The sequence below is a fragment of the Ostrea edulis genome, chromosome 1, assembly GCF_947568905.1.
Source record: "Ostrea edulis chromosome 1, xbOstEdul1.1, whole genome shotgun sequence".
Lineage (NCBI taxonomy): Eukaryota > Metazoa > Mollusca > Bivalvia > Ostreida > Ostreidae > Ostrea > Ostrea edulis.
In genome coordinates, this window is record NC_079164.1 from 33,757,501 (window position 1) to 33,770,300 (window position 12,800).

General features: G+C 36.0%; 2 protein-coding genes across 2 annotated transcripts in view; one reads left to right on the top strand and one right to left on the bottom strand.

The window, feature by feature from the left end:
* LOC125659279 (retinol dehydrogenase 12-like) overlaps positions 1 to 12,475 on the bottom strand; it is a 37,490-nt gene extending 25,015 nt beyond the window's left edge. The window contains exon 1 of the mRNA XM_048890905.2: positions 12,224 to 12,475. The gene's annotated coding sequence lies outside the window, so the exon portion shown is untranslated. The remainder of the gene's footprint in view (positions 1 to 12,223) is intronic.
* On the top strand, positions 5,261 to 6,853 carry LOC130049112 (uncharacterized). Its single transcript, XM_056146322.1, has 3 exons — positions 5,261 to 5,389; positions 5,690 to 5,871; positions 6,170 to 6,853. The coding sequence occupies exons 1-3, from the start codon at positions 5,297 to 5,299 to the stop codon at positions 6,297 to 6,299; spliced, it is 405 nt and encodes a 134-aa protein (XP_056002297.1). The 5' UTR covers positions 5,261 to 5,296; the 3' UTR covers positions 6,300 to 6,853.
* Positions 12,476 to 12,800: the final 325 nt, after the last annotated feature.

The following is a 12,800-nucleotide window of genomic DNA, read 5'->3' on the forward strand; positions in this document are numbered from 1 at the left end:
CCAAATATCAAAAGAATATCTACAAGCAGAACATAAAAGAGTCCGGAAAACTGATGATTCGTGTTATTTTTCTAATTCCATGGGCCATAACTTAGTGAAAAATCAACGGACCAAGACGAAATTCAAACTTGATCAGTAATTTGTTTTGGCAAAGCAACGTACCAAATATCAAATGAATATCTGCAAGCACAAAAAAGTCTTGAAAACTGATAAATTCATGCTATTTTTCTAAGTCCAACTTAGTGAAAAATCAACGGACTGTGACAAAATTCAAACTTGATTTGTAACTTGTTGTGGAAAAACAATGTACCAAATATCAAATGAATATCTACGAGCACAACAACAAAACAATGTCCGGAAAACTGATAATTCATGATATTTTTCTAATTCCAAAGGCCATAACTTTGTAAAAGATCAACGGGTCGAGACGAAATTCAAATTTGATCTGTAACTTGTGCCAAATATCAAATGAATGTCTGCAAGCACATAAAAAAGTCCGGAAAACTGATTTGCAAGACTGACGGACAGACAGACAGACGGACGGACAGAGCGCAAACCTAAAGTCCCCTTCGACTTAGTCGGTAGGGGACTAAATAACCAGGAATGTTTTCTTGTCATGAAACATAATTAGAATATACATAGGAACAGGTGCTGATAAGGTTTTGATTAATTAGAAATCATGACTGAATTTCAACACAGAAAGTACACGACATCCCTAACATCTACTGTGCATTTCATGAAGAACACAAATGTGTAGTTTTATATAACAGAATTAAGAATCACAGTATTTGACTTAGTTTCTGTCATACTCCAAGTTTATGTAACCCAAAAACAAATTGCTATCATTTACATTTGACGAGTGTGATTAAAATATGTTGTCTCTTTTAAAGTAATGCTAGCTCTATATCTGAAATTCTATTTTATTGTGAGAAATGTGCTATTGTGATAGTTTTGTATGTAATTTCAATCATAATCATCAAAGGGTATTAGTTTTCAAATAAGATGTAAAACGTTTGAATTCTGAATCATGATTAAAATGCTGGAATTCGTTAAAATATCGGGGGATTGTATGTAAATAAAGATTTCGGTTCTATGGAATGAAAGGGCCGAGTGGTTAGAGCATCGCGCTCAAAACCACACGGCCTCTCACCTCTGGTCGGCGCGGGTTCGAATCCCGCTCGCGCCGGTAAGTGAGAAAGTTCCCCAGTTTACTTTCTGAAGGTCGGTGGTCTTTTCCCAGGTACATTGTATCTGGGTTCTCTCTTTCACCAATAAAAACTGGGCGCCACCAGATAACTGAAAAATTGTTGAGTGTGGCGGAAAACATCAATCAATCAATCACTCAATCTATGGAATGAAAGGCGAAGATAACGAACAGTGACCAATCTCATAAATCCCAGAAGCAATACAAAATAGATAGTTGGGCAAATATGGACCCCTGGATATACCAGAGGTGGGATAAGTAGCCCAGGAGGAGTAAGTATCCTCTGTTGAACAGTCACACCCCCCGTGAGTGTGCCACGAACGGTTTAACAATCGGTACGAAAAACGTCAGACAGCATTTGCCCCAATGGTATGTTGTATTGGCAAACTAGATCGTTATAACAACCATAGAATTTGCGAAATGCTGATTTTAAACGAGACTGTTGGAACCCCTGAACCATCAACTTGTTTGTCAGTTGCCTGCTTCTATTCAGAAACTGACCATACGCAGAACAAGCTCTTTCGTATCGAATCAGTTGAGAAATGTAAACACGATATGCAGGTGATAGAGGAATATTGCTACATAAATATGGGAAGTTGACGATGGAGAAGTTGAAATCATCTCGTTTGTCATAAAGTTGAGTTGTTAGTTTGCCGTTAATATCTACTTTCAATACAATATCTAAGTATGAAGCAGAAGTGGACGACTCTGTGGTGTCTTTTATTTCGAGCTCGCAAGGATATATCGAAGCGACATATGAATGAAAGTTATTATTGTTAATAGATAAAACATCGTCAATATATCTAAATGTCGAATTGAAGGCCACAGCAAGGAATTTTGTCTTCTCACATAGAAGTTTCTGAATAAATTCTGCTTTAAATGAATATAAAACAGATCAGCTAACAATGGAGCACAATTCGTACCCATGGGGATTCCAACAGACTGTTGGAAGACCTGATCACGAAAGACCACGAAGATATTGTCAATGAAGAACTGTACCATATTTTTTTATTTCAACTTCAAACTACTCGTGCGTGGAATCAGAGTGGTGTTTAGCAAATATTAATTCTTTGCATGATTGATCACTAGATATGAATACTGTATTTCCGTTTCCCATTTTTGTTGAAGAAGCAACTGTCTATGATGTCAAAAAGTCTAGTCTTTGATTTATCGTGAGGAATGGTCGTGTAAATTAAGTAAATACTGGTTTCCTAACCTAGTTTAACCCCTTCTCTACCGTACTGGTCAATTTGACCGGTGGCGCGTAAAAACAGGGCAACGCAAAAGGAGTGCCTCTAAATCTTTGAAACTACGGTCATAAGATATATGATCTATATATCATATTTTTGGAAATTTTCTTTATTTTTTTACTATGCAAAAATCAGTATAGTAAGTAAAGCCATTAGATTAAAAAAAGCATTTAAAGTGAAGGATGGCTTCGTCTAAATATGACGCAACGCTTTGTCGCAAGGTCATTTTCCCCCTCGATATGATTTTTTTTTATTTTCCTTATGAATTCAATATTTTTTATATTTTTGAAAAGCATATATTCCCTGCTTTCAGAAGATATAAAAATTATTTTTAATGCCTGGCAAAGTTATAAGAAAATAGCAATTGTTTGCACATGTATGTTTTCTTACGATTTTATTTCTCAATGTTTAAACATGTCGGCGTTTTACCTATATTTATATATGGAAATAGGGAAAAGTAAATACAGCCTGTAAAAGTAGAGGAAATTTCCTTTTTGATGGGCCCTTATTCGTGATACAATTCTCGGTAGTTTTTATATTACGATAAAATGAAATTGGGACATGCTGCGCGGTTTTCTTTAAAATTAGCGACAAAACGTTGTCGCTAAAAGCGATCGACGCGCATCGCACAATAAAGTGGTGAAAACTATAAAATTTGTATTGTCCTTTTAGTAAATTCAGTACCTTTTGATACACTAAAGCAATATACACATATGTATGAAATAATCAGCCAGGTATTCTTTGCTTTTTTAAAAAAATGCATAAAACCAATATTGGTATATATAACAGTTACACAACCTACAACACCTATTGAGAATGTTACATCGGAAAAGTAAATTAAAAAAAAAGATATATAAAATACTTCAAATTCAGATATAAACGTTATATTTGTTCGGAATAGTAATATTTTTTCCCCTGCCAAACAAAGAAAACTAATAAGAAGTTCGCATATAGCCTATAGGCCATCGCGGGCCCCGTGGGGTTTTCTGAAAGTGTGCACGGGGAACACACGTGTTTCCGTTTCAACGAAAACAACACAGCTTCACTGTGATTGTCACAGCGAAGGCTTGTATTTTACATCTTTAAACCGACCTGATGTCAGAAGAAGATGCCCTTGATCTCCTGTTGCAGGATGACCCAGACGATCATGCATTCAGTATAAACATGTACATGTACGTTGATGTAGCCACATAGGCCGACTAGAAAAAAATTGGCAGTTTTGTCATGTTATGAAAAATTCGCGATTTGATGCCATAATTTTTCGTTTCATTAAAGAAAATATTTATATTTTATGATTTCTAAACCAAGTGAATAACATCTAATTGTTTAGTAAGAACTGACATCATTTAATCTGTCCTGGTCCGGCATTAATCCGTCTGATTAACACCCCCCTTTTTCCAGAATTTTCTCCTTACCTTACGTGCGAGTGAAAGAAATGGGTGGATTTAGTGTGCAATGAGAAGGGGGATGGGGTGGTTTTAATCAGACTGGTTATTCATGACCGCTGGTGAGGCTATTTTCCAGGATTTTTCCATGTGTATAAAAAATTATCTTTCTATGAAAAGAAAACACAATCTGTTAGGAAAACACATATTACGTCATTGTAATGATAGAATTTATTATCATAATTTGAATTATTTTCTTCATATTGTAACAGAAATATAAACGAAATGTGTGTATGGGCCGAAGTGGGGGAGGGGGGGGGGGGTACGTAACATCAATCAAAGTCTGATTATGACAGGTTAATGAAAAATCATATAGATTTCTCTTTTATCCAAATGCATGTATTTTATATACACTGAGTAGCCTTATGAACATAAATTACATATGATCCATACATGCTGGTACTGGTATGCTATGAGCTATGATCTTGCCTAGATTTTCTCTAATTTCAACTAAATCCACACCCCATCAGAATACCATGCAAGGGGATTTAGACACTGTGTACCATGAAGAACCAATTCAATTCTACTTTTATATCTGGAGTAATATACTTTCCCTCAGAGTTGCAGTATTTTCGCAGGACCAGAATTTCTTCAGTACCCCCCCCCCCCCCCCCCCTTGTATATGATAGGCATAATGCTGACACCTACATGATGCATATCTTTTTTTTTCATTACGCACTCTGCTACACTCGCAATGTATAATAAAATATTCCATTCATTTCTAACTCATCCCCTACCAAATGTCACTTCAAATACAGGGTATCTGTATCTTTAAATTTGAGCTGCACTTAAGTGCGAAACTGTCCCTTGCTACCATGAAACATCAGGGGCGGATCCAGGAATTACGGTTACGGGGCGCGCCACTTTATGAGGCAGGGGGTCTGGGGACCACCTTGAGGTGGGGCCCAGGGGGCAAAGCCCCCGGAAGCTCTTAGATTTTGCAGATTTTATAGGGCTTGAAATGTCTCCTATTTAAGTCATTTGTACTATTTTTTATCATTTTTAATATGGCGAAATTAGTAAAATGACGTAAATTTTACAGGTTTTTGGAAAAAATTAAGTTCTCCCAATTAAAAAATTCAATAAATAAAAAGATTTTGTCATTTATTTCCTCGGGAGTGGAAGAAAGTATTGCTTTTATTATCGTTTAGTACATTTTTCTAAACAAGATAGGCCAATACCACGATTTACCTTAAATTTGAAAATTTTAGGGGGGGGGGGGGCTGTGCCCCCCCCCCCCTTAAATCCGCCACAGAACATATTTTGCTTTAAAACATAAACCAACAATCCTTAATTGTAATTTCTTTTCATCTTTAAAAAGGGTATTGACATCACAATATCTAGTGGAAAGTTCCCAGGTATCGTCCGCTAGTGACAGTCTACCTGCAAAGCCAGACATGCATTGGAAGGATGCTGATATGAAGGACACAGGGACACCTGATCCAAGAACTGCGGCTTTTCATTCGGAGCGACAGCCTGGCATTCAGTTGGTATGACTCTTTGAGGTTGAATATAGGGTTAAATCTCTATACATTTGGTTAACATTCAAATAAATCCAGATAATACATTCACAAATGGAATCATGGCGTCATGATACACGGATATGCGTGTACCATTTTACTGTTTTTACTGCATTACTAGGTATCACATACATACAAAAAGAGACCAAAAAAAAAAAAAAACCGGAAAATTATTATTCTTTTTCTAATTATAAGGTATGACAAGTTTTCTAAATGCTGACAAATATGGTATGGTGGCCAATACTGATTTTATTTGCAATTTCCTTTCAGATATGGGACCCGATTATTCAGAGAACTGCAGATTTTATGAAGCTGTTTTTGACAGAAGATTTGGTTTTCTCCATCTGTGTTGCCACCAACCATTATGCTGAGATGGTCATATCTAGGGGGGAGGATTGTCATTATGCTTCCCAAGGAAGTTCGCAGCCTTTCACTGAAGAGGAATTGTACAGGTATTACTAGTTTTAAAGTACCGATATTGTGACAGTGATTTTCAGTTTAAAACGAATAATAAAATGCATAATAAAACGATTATCTTTACCAAAATTAATCTTGCTGTGCGTCTAACTAATTTATTAGATGTGTACTACAATTACCTCTGATAAAATATCATAAGTAATTAAATGTATACTTGCAATTTTCAGAGGGCCTTGACTATAAAAAATATTTACAGAGCCAATTGAGCATTCAAAAGCTCTGATGATACATTAGTATTTAGGGCTAAGTATTAAGAAATTCTTTTTCCCCCAGATTTTTGGGCATTATCTTATACATGTCTGCTGTGAAGTTCCGTTCGATGGACAGATATTGGTCAATGCATGCCCCTATCGGAACAACCCAGGACAGTGTATCAAGAATGATGTCTAGAAATAGATTTTAAGAGGTTGAATATAAGAACATTTTTGTTAAATATGATGCAAGTACATTTAAATCTAGTGATTGAAAGTAAGTACTCGTTGAACTTGGAGAGGAAAATCGGGTAGGTTTTTTTAATAACATTTGATAAGGTGCTGTTGCTTAGCAACCAAATATATTTGAATGCAAAAAATTAAATTATTTTAGATTAATAATAAAGATCTTTGTTTTAATGTTGCAATATTTATTCTAATTAGTGGAACATAATGGCAAAACGTCATATTATTAGAAAATGATGGATATGTACAATGTATATAAAGTACAAAGTTTCCATTTTATGACCTTTGACCTTAATTCTCATCATCATATTTTTTTGTTAAAAACATTCTAAAATGATTAAGATATATTTAAAGATTATATTTTTAAAATAATGTGACATTTACTAATCATCATTCAATGTAATTATGTTTAAATTGTGTCGAATGTATGCAGAAAGGCAAATTATGGTCAAAATTGTACTATGGGTGTTGTTACTTAGCAACCAAAATATTCGTTTGTCAATAAAATTGATTAATTTGATTGTGATGTGTTTGTAGTATTTTCAAAGGCACATCAGCTCATGCATTTAGAATTTCCTATTTTTGACTCTAATCTAGTGAGAGGGGTCGTAATATATATATTTCAGAGAGAAAAAAAATGCAAAAATGTGCACTTATATGACCTATGACCCCGTATACCTCTTTGAGGTCATGGGATACCTTGACAAACTTTATAAGAAATTATTCCCTATCCAATTCCTAACAAAATTATATGTCATATGCCTATCCCAAATCGTGATACATGCAGATTTAAGTCGATGTAAAAATATTGTCATTTAGTCTTTAAAAACCTCTAAAATGTGCCGGTAGAGAAAGGGTTAAAGCAAAGGTGCTACACAATCCACCAACACTCGACTAAAAGGTTCGTTAAAAGCTGGAATAGGATGAAGTGGGACAGATGGTATTTTTTGATGAGGTTTACTTACCATCTGAGAAACACGACATACCTTATAATATTCAGAATCATCCATTCACAATTTGGGTCAATAAAATAATTCAAAATCTTGTTACAAGTCTTATCGACCCCTAAATAACCTGTCAAGGGTATGTCGTGAGGCAAATTCATGATGTCCTCACGATATGTTACTGGGACCAGTATCCGGTGAACGACAGGCCATTCTTTACCTGTTGGTGGCTATTGTCACATAATGATGTTGTCTTTCATTTTGTAGCACTCGCCAACTTTGTTGGCCTCTTCTGGTGGAAGCACCCTATTGCTACGTTGGACAATATTGGACTCTTTATTTCGCTCTGAAAGTAACTGATACCGGTTGAGGGTATCTGAATCGTGGTCTACTTGCGAATTTGGACCATCCTTATCATCTGAATTATGACGGAGACTCACTATCAAATGGCTGGTTAATCTCACATGCTTTCATGACCGGTGGACTGCCATCAAGGTCAAATGGAAAGTGTCATTGAAACCAATTTCATGAGGTAAACCAGTCATGTCAAGGGCTCGATTATGGTCAATCTCGATTTCTTGTCTTCTAGATATCGCTCTGGTAAGAACACAGGCTACGTGACATTGGAAGTGACTTTTACACGAACTATGGGATCTGGTATAACTTTGCCATAGGTTACATCGTTGTCTTGCAGCAAGGAAACACTTTCAACAGGAAGAGTAGGCCGATTACCCGCGATAACTGGTCCAGTAATTGCATCTGATTTCAGAAAAATTCTATAAAACGGAACATCACTGACGACTAGCTCTCACATAAAGGCAACATGTTCTCTAACAACAAGGCCTGGGCAGCACCAGTATGTCACAAAATCTCAACAGGTTTAATTTCTTTAGAATTATTGATTGAAACAAATCACCGGGACAAAATGGCTTATAATCCTCCATATGAAATGGATTGATTGACTGATTGTATCTTGCTTATCGTCCTCTCTAGAATTTTTCACTTACATGGAGACCTCACCAAGACCGGTGAAGGGCTTCAAATTTAGGCCTATGCTCGGCGCTTACGGCCATTGAGCAGTGAGGAATCTTTAGCGTGCCACACCTTCTGTGACACAGGACATCCGTTTTTAAGGTCATCTCCGAGGACCCGTACATTCACACCTTATGCCGAGCAGTTGGCGATGGAACTGGCACTACCTGTTTTAACGACTTAGGTATGTCACGGCTGGGATTCGAACCCCGACCTTCCGCATGCGGGGCAAACTCTCTAACATCTAGGCCACCGCGGCAATTTATATGAAATGGACTTTGAACCCGAAATATAAGGAGTGCCAGTACACAGCAAAACTAAATTTTCCCTATAATTTGAAATGCGGTACAAGCACGTCAATATGGTTTGTCAAGGGCATTTTTTCTTAAGCTTGAAATATTTACTAATTAAATGACTTTTCGTCTTACACAAAGTACAAGTGGCAAGCGACTTTACACCAGAAGGACCTTCAAGACGACCTTGTACATCGTAAAACCATGGTATGGTGAGAATTTGACAAAATGGAAGAATGAAATCCTGAAAAACTCTGAAGTTTTAAAAAGTACTAGTCTGAGATATAGCCAAACTGTTCTTTTTGATGAGAGGTATCTAGAGTGTAGGTATTTGAAATAATTGGGGCATACCCAATAGTTCTCACAATATTCTTATCTTCTAAATGTGTTCTCAAAATCCAGACTCTTCTACTAGGGTAGATTGAAGGAAATTATTGAAAGTTTCATCAATCAATGAATCTTAGAACTCAATTATTGATCATATGCGAGGGCTGTTCGATATGTAATGTGTATTGTACCACAGCGCGATAACACTTAGCACGATTTCGTGGATGATGACTCTCTTGAATAGCTCTTTTTAATACCTTTCCAACGGTATAAACTCGAGCCTTCAGCTCCCCATAGTTTTAAACTTATAGTCATTTCAATAGAACTAGTCGTTGACCACTGTTGTAAAATGGTTGGGAAACAGGTTAAGAATATTAGAGCTTATATAAAAGTTCGCACAAAACTCGGTCATTCGGTAATGCAGAGTTTTAATGAATTGGAGGAAGCTTATGGGTCTGATAAGGTATCTTATAAGACAGTTTGTAGGTGGAGAAAGAAATTTCTGACTGGCACATAGTCCGTCAAAGATGCAGCAAAATCTGGCGGACCTGTGACTGTAAAGGCAAGGCAAATGTCTCAAAAGTCTGGGAAATAATTGAAAGTGATGGAAGATACACGATATGTGATATTGCCAAAGCTGTTGGCATATTGCTATCGTGGGTGAATTTCATTTGAAGCGTATTTTGAAAGTACGAAAGATTTCCACCAGATGGATACCGCATATATTGACAGATGACCAAAAAAAAAACCAAAAAAAAAAAACACCGGATACGAGTATAAACCGCTATGCATTTGCTCAAAATGTTTCCCAAATGCAATCAAAGACAATTTGCAAACATTGTTACTGGTGACGAAACATGGGTTCACTATTTCGAACCAGTAAGAAAAATCGGAAACAAAATATGGCTAACTAAACACGATAGAAGACCTGTAGTTACCAAAAGAACCATAAACGCAAAGAAGGTTCTTTATTGCATATTCTTCTCATGTGATGGTATAGCCGTACAAATTCCAGTGCCGAAGGGCAAAAGTGTTACAGGTCGGTATTACCGAGATATTATACAAAAAAGCTCAAGGAATATTATCATAAACGACGCCCTGTGTCAGGATTTAAGCATGTTCGTCTACTTCATGATAATGCTCCATCACATACATCTGAACTTGTGAAGCAATTTTTGAAGTCGAAGAAGTTACAGTCTTGCCACATCCACCATACTCTCCAGATCTAACCCTATGCGACTTTTTCCTTTTTCCAAAACTTAAAAAGTTCTTATCTGGTCGTCGTTACAAGTCCCGACAAGCCCTTGGCTCAGCCATCAGTCAGTGCCTCAGAGGTCTACCTAAATTAGTGTACCGTGAAGCACTTCAGAAATGGATTCAGAGATTGAAATTATGTATTTCAAACCGCGGAGAATACTTTGAAGGGATGTAATGTTCATTTCACTATTTAAGTCGAATGCTTTTAAGATATCATACAATACACTTTACATATTGAACAGCTGTCGTAACCTTTTTTCTGCCTAATTCAACATACGTTAACTTGTCGAAGTTCTTGTACTTTCTGAACTTTTGTCTGTATGCTCCGGGTACTAATTCATATCTTTTTGAAATAGCGGCCTTGACCTTGTCTGCTCTCAGTTTTGCCCAGTACAGAGTACAATACGGTGGCTTTGCCAATCAGCACACTTTGCAGCATGGTTTAGCAGACATTTCGCGGCCACTTCTAAATTTCTGCCACTTGTTCAATTTTGTTTTCTATGTTTCTCATTATAATCTAATTTTAATTCCGTCAATTTTAGAGGATCAATTTAATATTTACAGTTTCAAATGTTTTTTTCTTTTATAACACTATCACGAGCAATGTAAACACGCCTATACGTGGCTGTGCGTATAAACATTTGTTACATGTACTGCTTTTACTAAGGCAATACACATCTAGGCTATCCATAGCTCCCGCTTACTACAGAAGTCAAGCAACAGATGAAATCAACATCACAAATTATTTATGATTTTATTTGTATTCCAAGCAATGGATTTTCATCAATGATAAAAACTTCTGTAAAACAGTGTATGTCTAAAATCCTGGTCACCCTTATGTAAACAATGGATAAATTTGGCAACTTTGATAGACTACTGCTAGCACGACAATGACATTAGGCGTTGAAAACCTATAACAGAAATTTATCGAGTCAACAGAAGCATTCAGTGAGCTCATGCTTGTCAACAATTACAAACCGTCCCTTACCTTCGTGCACTTCCACTTCCTCTGCGATGTCAAGGAGATTCATCTGCATCCTCTGTCGTGTCTATAAACGATTTGCCTATACCTGAGTTCTTCATGTTCCTCCACCTCAGGCTTCTGTTAACTCCGTAATATTACAGAATATCTTTCGAAGTCGGTCTTTAACAGCTGCGTCTTCACCTTTCAAAGGCGCATCAAAACTAAAACGTTGCACATCCCCTTTCGCAGTACGTTTTTTAAGTTTTTCCAAAATTAGCAATTTACACATAAGGAAGAGTTTTCAATCATATGAGTTAATGTGCATGTCTTTGTTGATATACTTGTTTTTCAGCGTCTTAATGATCTAAACAGTTCTTCATTTGATGGAACTTTGTTTTGTGTTTTTGTCATTTTTAACGAAGCGTTATGTAAGTGAACAATGTGAAATGTATGGAAACGTGTTGTTAATACAATTCACCAATGGTTATCGATTAAAAATGTAAATATAAGTTATAAGGTGTCATTTTAAAATATTTATCAGGATATAAATACGGGTTGGTATGTGATAAAATTTTCCATAAAGCGCGCAGACCAGCTCGTATTTATATTCCGATATATATTTTAAAATGATACCTTATTTTTTAATTATTATTTTGGAAATCATATTGTCTCAATGTTTTCTTCATGTAAAAGTTTTTTTGCAACCTTAACTTTTAGTTCTCCTGTTTTTTCATAAAAGATGTAACCTCTAATCCGAAGTTTACAACTAATGTAAAGAACACATCCTTTTTCAAAGTATGACCAATTTGAACGATCGGTGAAACAAGAAAATAGGTGACCGATAACATGATAATTTCTGCTGGCTATCAAATTTGATAAATCAGATAAACTAAATAATTTAAAAAAAAACTATGAATTTAAATCTGCAAAAATTAAATTTTTCATTATCCCAGACGAGTGTTTAATTCTGTAGTTCAGAATACCCCAAAATACCAGCCCAAATCAACAACACAATTTTAAGAATTAACTATTTACAGTAGGGGATGTATATAAAATAAAAAGGTCTAACTTACAGTAATCTCCAAGATAAGTTCATGAAGCAGTGTCCGTTGTTTGTTCACTGCGGGGGGGAATTCACACACCAGAACAAGCCTGTTTACAGCGCTGTCGAAATCAGCTGTTAAGTCAATCCCCAAGTATTATAATTATGTAGTTCTAAAACGTGATCTTACCACAAAAATTACAGTCTATTAATATTAAAACAAAATAGTAGAGAGTCCCGCTCTAGGTCACATGTGTCAATAAACATCTAGGACGCATGTACCACACAACACAATAGAATTTCCTTCCAGTAGTCTGGCTTACCCGACAATTCTGCTTGTTCACTTGTGAATTCGAGGACATAGGATATCCATTACACAAAAATTGAATCTTTTAAAAATACATCTGTTTGTTGGTACATTTCATGCATTAATGACTGATATACGTTGTTGTTTGATCAAATAATAGAAAATCTCAGGTAAACATAGCAAAATCCTACTTCATTTGATGCGCCTAAAATATCGGGTATCCTACGGCTGTGTTTACGTGGGATTTTTTTTTATATCATTTAACCAAAATACAGTTGTAAATTGATCATTAATTTAATAC

Bases quoted from the DNA above. Each gene is read 5' to 3' on its own strand.
- LOC130049112 (XM_056146322.1), top strand. From the start codon at position 5,297: ATGCATTGGAAGGATGCTGATATGAAGGACACAGGGACACCTGATCCA. The intron at 5,390-5,689 runs GTATGACTCTTT...ATTTCCTTTCAG, and splicing joins GACAGCCTGGCATTCAGTTG to ATATGGGACCCGATTATTCA. The intron at 5,872-6,169 runs GTATTACTAGTT...TTTTTCCCCCAG, and splicing joins ACTGAAGAGGAATTGTACAG to ATTTTTGGGCATTATCTTAT.